Source organism: Brassica rapa, chromosome A10, assembly GCF_000309985.2.
Source record: "Brassica rapa cultivar Chiifu-401-42 chromosome A10, CAAS_Brap_v3.01, whole genome shotgun sequence".
Lineage (NCBI taxonomy): Eukaryota > Viridiplantae > Streptophyta > Magnoliopsida > Brassicales > Brassicaceae > Brassica > Brassica rapa.
Genome location: NC_024804.2, coordinates 20405473 through 20419476, shown reverse-complemented (window position 1 = coordinate 20419476; position 14004 = coordinate 20405473). Strand labels below are relative to the sequence as shown.

Here is a 14004-nt window from a genome sequence, read left to right as displayed (position 1 = left end):
CAAATTAAAACCCAATGGCAGGGTTTCGTAGAGGAAAATGACTAAAAGTTTAGGCATTAATTAACCACAACTTATTGAGAAGTGGACATGTTCTATTTGACCACGGCAAGTGTTCTCTCCCTCGAAAGAGATATGAATAAACAGTTTCTTAATTTGATCTAAAATTAATATGCATGCACTGTCCATCGCCAGAAAAAAAACATCATACAATTAAAATACATATACGTATGAAAAGTAAATACACATATAGTTATCTGTATTTGTGTGGAAATAGGTATGTCTCTGATATTGTGTATTTACTATTCATAGATCCATTCACATAATAGTGTCCATGAAACTAGAAGACACCAAAAACGCATTAATGATAGTTTCGCCACTTATATATATATATATATATATATATATATATATATATATATATGTATATAATATATGTGATTCTCCATAGTACCATATTATTCTCTAACTTCACTCTTCCTTCTTCGTCTGTTTCTCTCTCTCATATTGGTTCTTGAGAGATATCCGTGGACCTAAAAAAATAAAGAGGCCAATCTAGTAAAAATGGGAATATATTCTCTAATCACAGGGAGAAGAGGGCCAAGTGGGTTTGGTTCAGCTTCAACTGCTGAAGAGGTTACTCAAGGGATTGATGCAACTCATCTCACTGCAATTATCACAGGTACATACATATATATACGCGTACGATAAGTTGATTGTGTTTAACTATCAATGAAACAATTTAGATTACAGTTATGATACCATAACATCATTTTCACTAGATACATTTTGTGGTTTTTCCGGTTACCAAATTCGTTTGATTCAGTTTTTTTTATTATTATATTTGTTGGTCATATCATAGAGGAATGTAGTCGCAAACGCAAAACTAAGTCAATGCCATCGTAGCCATATTCATTGCTAACATGCAATGTAAAATTGTTTAAACAAAAATTATATTAATTTGACGTGTGATTGTCATTGTAAAAGGAGGGACAGGAGGAATAGGGATGGAGACAGCAAGGGTAATGGCAAAGAGAGGTGCTCATGTGGTGATTGGTGCCCGAAACATGGGAGCTGCAGAAAACGCCAAAACTGAGATTCTCAGACAAAACGCAAACGCACGTGTCACCCTGCTCCACTTAGATCTCTCTTCCTTCAAATCCATCAAAGCCTTTGTTCGCGACTTTCATGCCCTCCATCGTCCTCTCAATATACTCATGTACTTCTTCTCTCTCTTTCTATCACCCTTTAAATGCATTTTGACGGCCATTTTTAGCGTTTGGATCGTTGATTTTACGTTATATTATGGTAAATGTTGCACGTCAGAGTCAAATAAAGTTAACTAACATCATCCAACATTTAGCGTTTTTTTTTTACTTTTGATATTATGAACAGACAACGTCCCAAACTATTGTAATGATATTAATGTTACCATCTAGTTTTAACTGCTACTAGTATTTTTAACGTTGCTATTTTAACGTAATACCATTTAACTGCTAGTAATGTTATTAAGTTTACAATTCCTGGTGGTACCTACCACATGAGAACCACAATTAATCCCAGTCCCAGAACCTAACCTAGCAGTGTTTATGACCAGATTGATATATACATTTATAACTTCTACCAAGGAAAATGATTCTTTTTACTTATGGATACCTGTTAATATTGATATACATAGCACAAGTTTATCAGTGGAAGTATGAAACTGTATAAATAGGCTCTATATGGATATAAATTAATGTACAAAAAAGGTGTCTGCAGAAACAATGCAGGAGTTATGTTCTGTCCGTACCAACTCTCTGAAGATGGAATCGAACTGCAGTTTGCTACAAATCACATTGGTAATTGTCCTTTTTCTATGTCTATATATAAAGTTATGAAGCTTTTTTGGAGCATAAGCTTTTAGTTTAGTATTTAAAAAAAAAAATCTAAAAACTGAAACATCTTGGTTAGCTAAAAGATTGAAAAGTTAATTGTTGATGTTTATACAATGTAGGTCATTTTCTGTTGACAAACTTGCTCCTAGACACAATGAAGAACACTGCTAAAACCAGTGGTGTTGAAGGAAGAATTTTGAACCTATCATCCATAGCTCATATCTATACTTACCAAGAAGGAATCCAATTCAACAGCATCAATGACATTTGCAGGTAAATTCTTTAGTTGTTCCAAAACTTAGATTAATCTTGCAATTTGCAGCGTTTAAAACCTTTACTATCTTTCACACTGTATATCTTATATAACCATCTCGTTCTGTTTTCCAGTTACTCGGATAAAAAAGCTTACGGACAATCGAAACTAGCCAATATATTGCACGCTAATGAGCTCTCGCGTCAGCTTCAGGTTGCCTTCACACACATGAACAATACATCTAAGTACATAACAAACGAACAAACAAACCCAAAATCGGATTTTGTCTTTGGTTAGTTACTTGGAAGAACAAAAGAACTGATCAAAATGTTTTTTGGGGACATTGTTTTGTTTGGTAGGAAGAGGGAGTGAACATAACAGTGAATTCAGTTCACCCAGGCCTCATCCTCACCAATCTCTTCCAACACACTGCTATTTTAATGAGTAAACTTTCTTTCTCTGTTTTTCTATAGATAATATCCTTTTTATTTTATTCTAACGTCCATGTTTTCACAGGGTTTTTGAAGTTCTTCAGCTTTTACTTGTGGAAAAATATACCTCAGGTACTACAATACTAATAGAATCCTTAGACTTAGCCAGATTCAAGATATAATCCTATGACATTAATGCTAATTAACATCTCGTACTTAAAATGTGGGAAATAAAAGACAAATACTATGAGTATGACATTTTGATACTATATTCTGTCAGGGAGCAGCTACAACATGTTATGTTGCTCTGCACCCAAGTCTGAAGGAGGTAACGGGAAAGTACTTTGCAGATTGCAATGAAGTGACTCCAAGCAAACTTGCTAGAGATGAGACTTTGGCACAAAAACTCTGGGATTTCAGCGTTAAGCTCATCAACTCTGTCTCGAAAAAGAACTACCTTGGTTTCGAGGACACAAGCTAAAGAATTAATAAGAAGAATCTCTTGTTGTCCCTTAAGAGTGAAGAGTGAAATGTGTGAGATATGGATGTGATGTATTGTTTCAAAAAAAACGATGTTATCGAGTGAATATGTTCGTGATCATCTTTTCATAGCATGGACAATAAAAAAGGGTTGTTCACAACTTGATTATTACGTGGAAGATTCACTTTCTCTAACCTAACAGCTAAAAATCAAGAAATAAAAGAGTGAAATAAATATACATGACAACGAAGAGCATGCAGCAACGTGACAAACTCTTAGCCGTACGAATACTCCTACGTCCTACCTGTTCTAAAAGGAGATAATTTTCTGAGACAGAGAGTCAATAGTTAAACCATCCACTATTAATCTGTAATTTCTATTACCGTAGCATTCCTATTAACGAGACACCCTAAGAAAGCAACCATGGAACAGAACGTGAAGCGAACCTGATTAGGTTTATTTTGTTCGGTCCAGTCTAGAAGTCGGTAATAGCAAACCAACTCAAATGATATGATGTGCTTTAGTGACATCTCACATCCTGTAACGGTAATAGGGCATCTCCAACCTCAATCCATTTTTTCCTTTAAAATAGAGTAAAACTGATTATGGAGTAAACAATACTTTAGTCCAACTTCATATCTCATATTATAATAGACTTTATTTCATCTTTTTTTTTTGTTCATCACTCATTATGAAGTAAGTAACATAGTTGGAAAGAGAGAAACTGATTATTTACACAGTTGGAAAAATAATCAATAGACGTTCAAAAGAAAGTGCCCGATTGAGATATCAATTAGCATGTTGTCATTTGCAGTTCATTTTGTATATTTTATAAAATTTAAATAATACATTGACGATAAAATTTATAACCAACTTGGAAATTAAAATTTATGTTGACTATTTGCTTAAATGAATAAAATAAAATATGTAATCAATGCTTTAAAATACATCTTAAGTCAGAAAGAAGGGTGAAAAATGAAGAAGATCATCTATCTTTCTTTTTTTTTTTCTGGTCAAACTACATTTTATTACTAAAAAAGGAATAAAATCATCTATCTATACATAAGATATAAGCAAATACTCTCTACGTTTAAGAATAATACATATTTTAGGATTTTTGCATTTATTAATAAAACATAATAAAATTTAGTATATAATTTTTTGTAATTTTATATTTCCTATATTTCTAAATCGGTAAAACTTAAAAACGTAATTAATGTTCTTGAAATTGATAATTTTTATTATTAATTGACAAAAATTATATTTAAATATAAAATATATATCTTTTTAAAAAAAATTATTATTTTAGAATATTTAATTTTTAAAACGGAGAGAATACTACTACTCTTTGAATAGATTTAATATACTGGGTGATGGCGAGTTCAAATTAGGGTTTGGATGTTCGATCGAGATTGGGATCCGGGTGCTCATAGGAATTTCACGATTCGAGGAGAATCATATGGAGATGGGAAATTAGGGGAACTCAGCGGAGATCTGCGAATCAATTACCTAATAACGAGTTCGATAGAGTTTCAATCGAAAGGGGTTGGGAATGGAGATACGATTGGGCTTTTTAGGATATGGTTATCATTCAGATCCTCGGAGTGGATGCGGAATCCAGAAGATCAAGCACAATCATTAAGGGGTCGAACTGGAAATATCTTACAGATGGAGAAGGAACAGATATGGATCAGGTGGGGACAACAGAAGTTGTCGAAGAAGATAGAACTGGAGGCATTGTTGAGGGTAAGGGGGAAACGGCGGCGGAGAAGAAAACGGGGCTGCGCAAGCCTTTGTTTTCAGTTACTGGTGGACACAACTCCAAGTTTGCTCAAGTGCTTATGTAGCCTCGCAAACGGGTACAAGCTAAACAGAGCCTCCACAGGGGTGGTGGTGCTAAGCAAGTGGAAGAAAAGGGTACCTCACACCCGAAACAGCTACCCAAGCCTTAACTGTTTATGGATTGTGGGTGTTTTGAAGACAGCTATATTACGGGTTTGTTTGTTTTTTTTTACTTTCAGTTTTTTTGTTGGTTCAATAAGCTCTACGAGCAGTTCAAGTTTTATTTGGTATGTCTGGGTTTTAAATGGGCATTTATTAAAATGTGGTTTGTTTGGTCTTTGGAACGTATGGAATAATATTTTTGGTATTGGTTTTTGGATTTGGTTTATTTTGTTGAGCGTATGTGATCATAACAGGAGGGTTGGTATTCTCGAAGCGGTATTATTTATGCTGGTTATTGTTCTTAAAAGACAAATAAATGATTTGGCACTTGTGTGTTTTGTTGGTTTTGGGAAGTGGCTCACGACAGAACATAACGTTCTTGTTGTATCGACTCGAGACCTGTGGCTGGTCTCTTTAAACCAGTCGCAGATGGTTTATTTGGTGAAGATTAGAGTGGTTACTTTGGAAATAAAGGAATTGATATTTGGTATAGATATTGAAGATGATTTAGAAATGTATACAGATTATTCTTCTCTGCTTTACGTGAAGAACAAGTCTCATATGTTTGTTTTTTCTATCATGGTGTTTATTGGTTTCAAACTAGATGATGAGGTGGATTTGGAAATAATGTATATCATTGGAATAGGGACAGGGCGTACCATTATTATATTGAAGCCGTTTTATTGTGACGGGTGGAGTGAAAGTTTGGTGTTTTATGGGGTTATGGTGTTTTGGTGGTTGGGATTTCAGGGTATCATTAAACCCAATTTTGCTAACTCTTGGGAGTATTTTTATATTTTTTAATGAGAGCACTAAGTTGGAACTGTAGAGGAATGGGAAGTAAATGGACAATGAGTTATCTGCGAGAGATATGGCACAAACATAAACCAGATTTTCTTTTTTTATCAGAGACCAAACAGGAGTATGACTTTGTACACAGATTTCAATTACATTCGGGTTTTGATAATCTGGTTACAGTGGAACCAAATGGAAGGAGTGGTGGTCTAGCACTTTTCTATAATAATGAGTATCAAGTTAATATACTCTATTCAAGTAATCGAATGATAGATGTGGAGGCGGTGGCTTTGGGGAAAAAGGTGTTTCTCACATTTGTTTATGGAGATCCGGTTCAACAAATGAGGGAACAAGTGTGGGAAAGATTAACTAGGTATGGCATTGCAAGATCTGAGCCCTGGTTTATTATTGGTGATTTAAACGAGATTACGGGAAATCATGAAAAAGATGGAGGAGCTTTGAGAAGTGCGGATTCTTTTATCCCTTTTAATAACATGATAAGAAATACTGGACTTCTGGAATTTCCGGCTAGAGGGAACAAAATGTCGTGGCAGGGGAGAAGAGGAAAAGGAAAAGGGGCTGTGACTGTAAGGTGTCGGTTAGATCGCGCTCTAGCAAATGAGGAGTGGCATACTCTATTTCCCTGTTCTTACACAGAATATCTAGGTTTGGTGGCATCCGATCATCGACCAGTGGTGGCGTATCTAGACGATAAAGTTCACAGAAGGAAAGGGCAATTTCGGTTTGATAAGAGGTGGGTAGGGCAAGAGGGGCTTCTGGAATCCATTACGACGGGTTGGTCAGATGATAGGATTCGTAGCGAGGATGATATAGTAGCAAAAATTAGCAATTGTCGACATGAAATTGCAAAATGGCGGAAAAATAATCCACCTTATGGCAAGGAGAAAATAAGCGATTTACAAAAGGCCCTCGAGGAGGTTCAGACAGATAATGCTAGGTCACAGGAGGATATTGTGGAGGTCTCCAGAAAGTTACAAGAAGCTTATAAGGATGAAGAAGATTATTGGCACCAGAAAAGTAGGAATATGTGGTACTCTTCGGGGGATCTAAATACCAAGTTCTATCATGCCTTAACTAAGCAACGACGAGTTCGGAATAGGATTGTTGGCTTACATGATGCTGCGGGGAACTGGATTACAGAAGATATTGGAGTGGAAAAGGTGGCTGTTGACTATTTTGAAGAGCTGTTTAGTACCACTTCGCCGACAGGATTTGATAGTTTTCTCTCAGAGGTAACAACGGGTATCACTCCTCAGATGAATCAACGATTGTTGAGAGTGGCGACTGAGAGTGAGGTAAAAGAGGCTTTGTTTATGATGCATCCAGAGAAGGCGCCAGGACCGGATGGTATGACGGCTCTTTTTTTCCAGCATTCCTGGCATATCATTAAGAATGATTTGGTAACAATGGTAAATAATTTTTTGGTGTCTGGGGACTTGGATCCACGGTTAAATATTACTAATATATGTATGATCCCAAAGACGGAGAGGCCTACTAGGATGACGGAATTGAGACCCATTAGTCTATGTAATGTCGGGTATAAAATTATCTCGAAGGTTCTGTGCCAGCGGCTGAAACTTTGTCTGCCGTCTCTTATTTCGGAAACGCAATCGGCATTCGTGGCAGGGAGGTTGATAACTGATAATATTCTTATAGCTCAGGAGATGTTTCATGGATTACGGACTAACAAATCATGTCAAGGAAAATATATGGCAATTAAAACGGATATGAGCAAAGCGTATGATAGAGTGGAATGGGACTTTATTAAAGCTTTACTAGAGAAGATGGGTTTTGATCTTCATTGGATTAAATTAATGATGGAATGCATATCATCGGTTCAATATCGGGTTTTACTAAATGGACAACCAAGAGGCCTTATTATTCCGAATAGAGGGTTACGGCAAGGAGATCCGTTATCTCCTTATTTATTTATTTTGTGCACTGAGGCTTTGATTGCAAATATTAAAAAGGCGGAGGATGGGAAACAATTGACAGGAATGAAGGTAGCTCGAGCATGTCCTTCCATTTCACATCTACTGTTTGCGGATGATAGTCTTTTCTTTTGCAAAGCCCAGAGAGAGGAATGTCAAACTATTCTCAGAATCTTAAAGGAATATGAGATGGTGTCAGGTCAACTCATTAATTTTGAGAAGTCTTCGATCCAATTTGGACATAAAATTGAAGAGTCCAACAGACAGGAAATGAGAGACATCCTGGGCATTCAGAATCATGGAGGAATGGGAACTTATCTAGGATTACCAGAAAATCTTGGGGGTTCAAAGGTTCAGGTTTTTAGTTTTGTGCAGGATAGACTAAACAAACGGGTTAATGGTTGGACTTTTAAGTTCTTTACAAAAGGAGGAAAAGAGGTGATTATTAAATCGGTGATTACGGCATTACCAAATCATGTGATGTCTTGCTATCGATTGCCTAAGGCAACCGTAAAGAAACTGACAGGTGCGGTAGCCCAATTTTGGTGGAGCCCCGGGGGAAGTACGAGAGGTATGCATTGGAAATCTTGGGATAAAGTATGTGTTAGCAAGGAGGAAGGAGGACTGGGTTTTAAAGACATCACTGATTTCAATACAGCGATGCTTGGTAAACAGTTTTGGCGATTGATCGAGAAGCCAAATACTTTATTTTCTCGAGTTTTTAAAGGTCGATATTTCAGGAATGCCTCACCCCTGGAACCGATTCGCTCATACTCTCCGTCATATGGATGGCGGAGTATTACATCAGCTAGATCTCTGGTTAGCAAAGGACTAATCAAACGGGTGGGATCAGGATCTTCTATCTCTGTATGGAATGATCCTTGGCTCCCAACCACTCGCCCGAGACCAGCAAATAAAAACCAACACAATCTTTACCCTGACCTCACAGTGGCTTCTCTTATAGACCCCACTTTGGGAATTTGGAACTCGCAGGCACTTCAGGCTCTAGTGGATCCACAGGATGTGAAAATTATCGAGAGTATACGACTGAGTAGATATCAGTTGGAGGACAAAGATGGATGGCATTTCACAACAACTGGGAAATACACGGTTAAATCGGGATATCAGGTAGAACGAGTTTACCCGGATAGAGCAAAACCACCAGCATTTTTTGGACCTACGGTCGATGGTTTGAAATCATTCTGCTGGAAAGTCAGGTGTCCACCAAAGCTTAAACATTTTCTCTGGCAGTTGGTGACAGGGTGTATAGCGGTTAAGAAAAATTTACAAGCGAGAGGGATAACTGGCGATATATGTTGTACAAGATGCGGAGCTGAGGAGGAATCGATAAATCATGTGTTTTTCGAATGTCCTCCAGCACTTCAGGTTTGGGCTCTCTCAAAGATACCATCAAATCCAACTACATTTCCCACACAATCCCTTTTTGCAAATATGGATCATCTTTTCTGGAGAGTATTTCCGCAGTTAGATGATCATCAGTTCGCATGGATACTATGGTATATCTGGAAAGGAAGGAATAGTAAGGTTTTTAGTAATCTGGATATTGATCCTAGGGATACGCTCAAATTGGCGGAAACAGAATCAACCCTTTGGGCTGAAGCCCAACTAGTGAATGAACAGAGAATGGTCCCACAGGAAGAGATTAGGTCTTCACTGTTAAATCCAGGACGATGGTGTTTCACAGATGGTTCCTGGAAAGAGAAAGATACTTTCTCCGGCCAGGGTTGGCACAGCACTTTAGAAGGCTTCGCTGGGTTGCTGGGGGCGAGGAATGTTCGGGCTAGCCTTTCTCCTCTACATGCGGAGATGGAAGCACTACTATGGGCTATGGAATGTATGAGGAATTTACGTCAATCTCAGGTTACGTTTGCAACGGATTGTTCTCAATTGGTGAAGATGGTTTCGGAACCAGAAGAGTGGCCAGCGTTTGCAAGTTATTTGGAAGACATCAAAAGTCTGAGAGCAAGTTTCCTACAATCAGAGATCGTCCATGTACCAAGAGCGCAGAATACAAAGGCGGATAGCCTAGCACGCAGTGTTAGGATTCAGCCGTCTTTCGTCGTTCACATGGATCAATATCTTCCGGCTTGGTTTACAGAGTCTATATGAGTCTGTAAAGTTGACGACAAAAAAAAAAAAAAAAAAAAGATTTAATATACTAACAAAATTCTGTATTTATTATTGAGTTTTGCGTCTAGTTGATATATTTTAATATAATTGTTTCCGGACTTCAAAGCCTTTTCATATTTCAATGTAGAAGACCCACGAATCTCGCGGTCAATGTCAACTATAGCTTGTAAGATTCAGATAAAATTTTCAAAATATGGTAATTTCTTAATATTTACACGAAAAAGGCAATTCTGAATCACAGTTTTACCACAGTAAATTTTGCTTGTCACGATTTAGAACATCAAAATATGTTATAAACTTATAAGCTTTCCCCTGTATTATTCATTCAGCACCAGCAGAAGTCCAAAATCATTTAACATATGTAAATACAAAATTACGATCGATTCATTATCATTTCAGTTATTAAACAAAGACAAATCTGATCATTAAGCGAGAGCTTTAAAAGAAGACAGAAGAACAACAACAAAATGGCTTATATTTTAAATTAAAACAAAGGATAATTTGATATCAATTAGAAGAGGCGTTCCCTTCCTTGCTAACATTGTCGTCATTGCTGTGACGGTTTGCCGGAGGAGCTGCCGGAGATGGCGGAGGGATCTGATGGCGTGGTGGCTGAGAAGGGATAGAGGATGGAGGATTTGCTGTGAGAGAGATGTCTGAGAGATCCTCGAGAGAGATAGGAAAAACGGTCTGAGAAGGTCTTCTCTGGTGACGGCTTGGTCTCTCCGACATTGTGAGTTGTGGATTCAGACAAGATGGATAGGGAGCAGAGAAAGAGAGAGAGATAGAGATAGAGAGAGAGTGTTTGATTTGTTTCGAGTGATGAGATCGAGATAGTGAGTTTATATAGGGAGGGTTAAAACACATGGGGTTAGGTAGACGGTGATTATCCGAATTGAGCGCATGCAATGGTAAATTCTTTTGTTTAAATAATAGTCAATTTATAATTTTTAACTATTATAAAAAGTATGAATTAAATGAAATATGGAACTCTTTGCAAAGTAGAAAGATATTCGATCCTACTACATTTGAAGTAAGTGATTATCAGAGTTGAAGAAGAATTCGTTTTAAAAACTCTTTCCAACGTGTACCACCATTGGTTCTATGTATTTAGTAATTATCTTTAATGTTTTCATAGTTTTGTGCATGGTCAGATGATTCAGATCCAAAGTTATGAATAGTAAACATCTCCAACAAGTCAAAATACAAGTTACCTAAAAAGGTCTGACTTTGCTTAGGCAAATGTTTAACTAAGATTTGACCATAAAATTATACGTGTTTTAGGTAAATAAGTTGCAATGTATCCATCAGATACACGAGTCCACACGGCGTAGGAGATCGATACATGGTTAGTTGTATCTGAATAGTAATACTTCTGCAGTATCTTATTGGTGAAAAAAGTAATTACTACAATTAATTGTAATCTTCTCCAATAACCAACAAAGTTCATTGCATTTAGTGGTAACCGATAAGTTCACTGCATTTGCTGAGAACATGTGACATGTAAAAAAATATAGGTCTGACAGATATTAAAAACTCCCGATAAGATTTTTGAACATTAAATTAGGAACCCTCAATTATTTTATGATTGTAATAACTTTACTTTTTCCTGCCTAGAGGACAAACATTTCTCCCCCATGTGGGGAGATGTCAGTCTCATTGGAAGTAAATGTTGTTACAAGTCCCGTAGAGTCATACAGACACGTATGCAAATACGTATGATGATTAAAAATTTGGAGTTGTTTTTTTTTTTAAATGATCTAAAGAAGTTACAGTACATATTGTTGTAGATGATTCAAACACAAATGGGAACCTACATACACAGAGGGTAAAGAGGTAAAGACCAAAGACAAACACAGAGAGTTATGGACACTGCTAATTATAGATGAACTCGGAAGTTCGCTGGATCTCTAGCAACTTCAGTAGTTCGTTGTGCCACTGCACTGAGTTGGGCTTTATTGGGCTTTGTGACTCTCAGCACACGTGAAAATAGTTTAGGCCCGTAGATATGACAAACGTTTACCAATCAAACTCGGATGATAACTGAGCAAAAATTGTTTTGGAAGTATGATAACAGCGCTAATTATTTGGGTTTCATTTTCGTTTTCTCTGAAATTGTTTAGCTTTGACTGCTTTTACAAAAAAAAAAAATCATATTAGGGTTTGTTCACTAAATATGCATTGAGATTAGATTAGATGGTTTATAAATAGATGAGTATTTATGCATACACTGCGAATGAAATTGCGTTAAACAGAAAAATATATACCAGTTCAAAAAAAAAAAAAATATATATATATATATATACCAGTTAAAAATATATATATATATATATATATATACCAGTTCAAAATAAATATATATATATATATACTGCAGCTATTTTGAATTTATATATTCTTATTGTTTCCACTTCCAAAGTATTTGTTGAAACCGGTACCAGCTGATGGATGTGTGTTGCAATAACTATATTGTATTAGTGATCTTGTGAACTTTGTACCAGCTATTGAGTTTCCCAACAAGGAGTCCTTCGAAAAATACCGTTACCAAACTTGGTGTTGGTGGTCCCCCAAATGGCCAAAAGGTTCGAGAATCCAACAACAGAAGATGTGGGGGAAACACACGTACATCGAACTCATGTCCTAGTATACTAAGTACTTATAATTTTGTGGAACACAGTACTGGGGGTTAGTTTTGATTTTATCGGAATGATGGGTTGAGAAAATAACAAACCACATCGTCATATAATAGTACGTGAGTAAGTGAGTTGAATGTACGAATGTTAGTATTTTGTTTCCAACCAACGTTTGTCAGGGAATTGCATTTTGGATTTGTTATTTGTAAGACTATTTTCTATAAAACCCATATTATTCATTATATAATGTGGTATCATACTACAACCTCTCTTGGCCATTACCATTACCACTACCCGTCCATATGGGTTCCGGACAAACACACACACCCGTGAACTGTCCATCTCCATATGTATTTTTTATAAAACCCATATTATTCATTATATAATGTGGTATCATATTACAACCTCTCTTGGCCATTACCATTACCATTACCCGTCCATATGGGTTCCGGACACACACACACCCGTGAACTGTCCATCTCCATAAGTATACTTTATTTGATACACACTTGTTGTTTGGTTCATTGAAAAAGTTAGGCTGACGTTTGATTTTATATATAATGAAATGGCATAATTGTTGTTGTAAAATGCTTCATAAAATTTAGCCAAACTTTCATTTATCAACCTAACATTAAAAGGGGCTTTTTTATTCCACAACACTGTTTTTGTCGTAGCACTATCAACCAATACCAGACAAGATCTAAACTGTCTTACTTTTTGCTATAATTTTAATTATTCAATCTGATGCTGGTGTAAAACTAGGCCATGAAATAATCTCTTACTTCGGTTTTTGTTAGGTGAGCTCAAATCAAATTAAGAATTTGAACCATCATAATTGAAAAACAGCGGTTTTGAGTTGAATTGTAAATAGTATTCATTAGTAAGATATATTTTGTAAAAATAAAACTCTCACGGTCTAAACATGTCAGTTCAAAACCAAAATTGTCGGTAGCTGGTACGAACAAACATGTAAATTATCGACAAAAGACCATGTAAATCAATAGAAGTAGTTTAGAATTTGGTGGCATTACTACAGGGCAAAATACAAAAGAATATGATTAATTAGATACTAATGACATGAACACATAAAAGCACTATTTAACAGATGCTAAAGGATAATGATTACGGTCATACTTTTACTATTAAGTATTAACCATATAGGTGGGTCTAACTTCACGTGGTTCGGGCTCCATCGTCACGTAAGCTTACCAGTTATGCATAGTTCATTGCATTCCCCGTCCCGTCCCGTAAAATCTCTTGTAATCTCCTCTCAACCAATCATAAGCAGAAGCCCACGTGGGATTATGGGACCCATCACGATCCCAAAGTTACAAGTCAGCTCTCAGCAGCTGATACTAGCAGAAACCACCACCCCCTTTCGATTAAGGATAATATATTTAATTATTAAAATATTAGGAATATGTCATTGTATCATTTCTTTTATTTCTAACTGATATATGCTCTTTGAGTCTCTTTTTTTACTTTATGTT

The 14004-nt window shown here is 36.4% G+C and overlaps 2 protein-coding genes across 2 annotated transcripts; one reads left to right on the top strand and one right to left on the bottom strand.

Annotated features, from left to right (window-relative positions):
- Positions 1–419: 419 nt before the first annotated feature.
- LOC103847440 (short-chain dehydrogenase TIC 32 A, chloroplastic) lies at positions 420–3210 on the top strand. Its single transcript, XM_009124521.3, has 8 exons — positions 420–679; positions 985–1216; positions 1759–1838; positions 1994–2147; positions 2262–2340; positions 2487–2571; positions 2644–2690; positions 2839–3210. The coding sequence occupies exons 1-8, from the start codon at positions 562–564 to the stop codon at positions 3037–3039; spliced, it is 996 nt and encodes a 331-aa protein (XP_009122769.1). The 5' UTR covers positions 420–561; the 3' UTR covers positions 3040–3210.
- A 7010-nt stretch (positions 3211–10220) lies between these two features.
- LOC103847439 lies at positions 10221–13743 on the bottom strand. The gene has a single exon (XM_033281700.1). It carries the CDS (start codon positions 10746–10748, stop codon positions 10389–10391), a length of 360 nt encoding a protein of 119 aa, XP_033137591.1. The 5' UTR covers positions 10749–13743; the 3' UTR covers positions 10221–10388.
- Positions 13744–14004: the final 261 nt, after the last annotated feature.

What these genes read in the sequence shown, in the direction of transcription:
- LOC103847440 (XM_009124521.3), top strand. Translation starts at nt 562, where the DNA reads ATGGGAATATATTCTCTAATCACAGGGAGAAGAGGGCCAAGTGGGTTT. An exon ending in AGCTCTCGCGTCAGCTTCAG is followed by an intron (nt 2,341 to 2,486) that starts GTTGCCTTCACA and finishes TTTGTTTGGTAG; the next exon opens with GAAGAGGGAGTGAACATAAC. An exon ending in ACACACTGCTATTTTAATGA is followed by an intron (nt 2,572 to 2,643) that starts GTAAACTTTCTT and finishes ATGTTTTCACAG; the next exon opens with GGTTTTTGAAGTTCTTCAGC.
- LOC103847439 (XM_033281700.1), bottom strand. Translation starts at nt 10,748, where the DNA reads ATGTGTTTTAACCCTCCCTATATAAACTCACTATCTCGATCTCATCAC.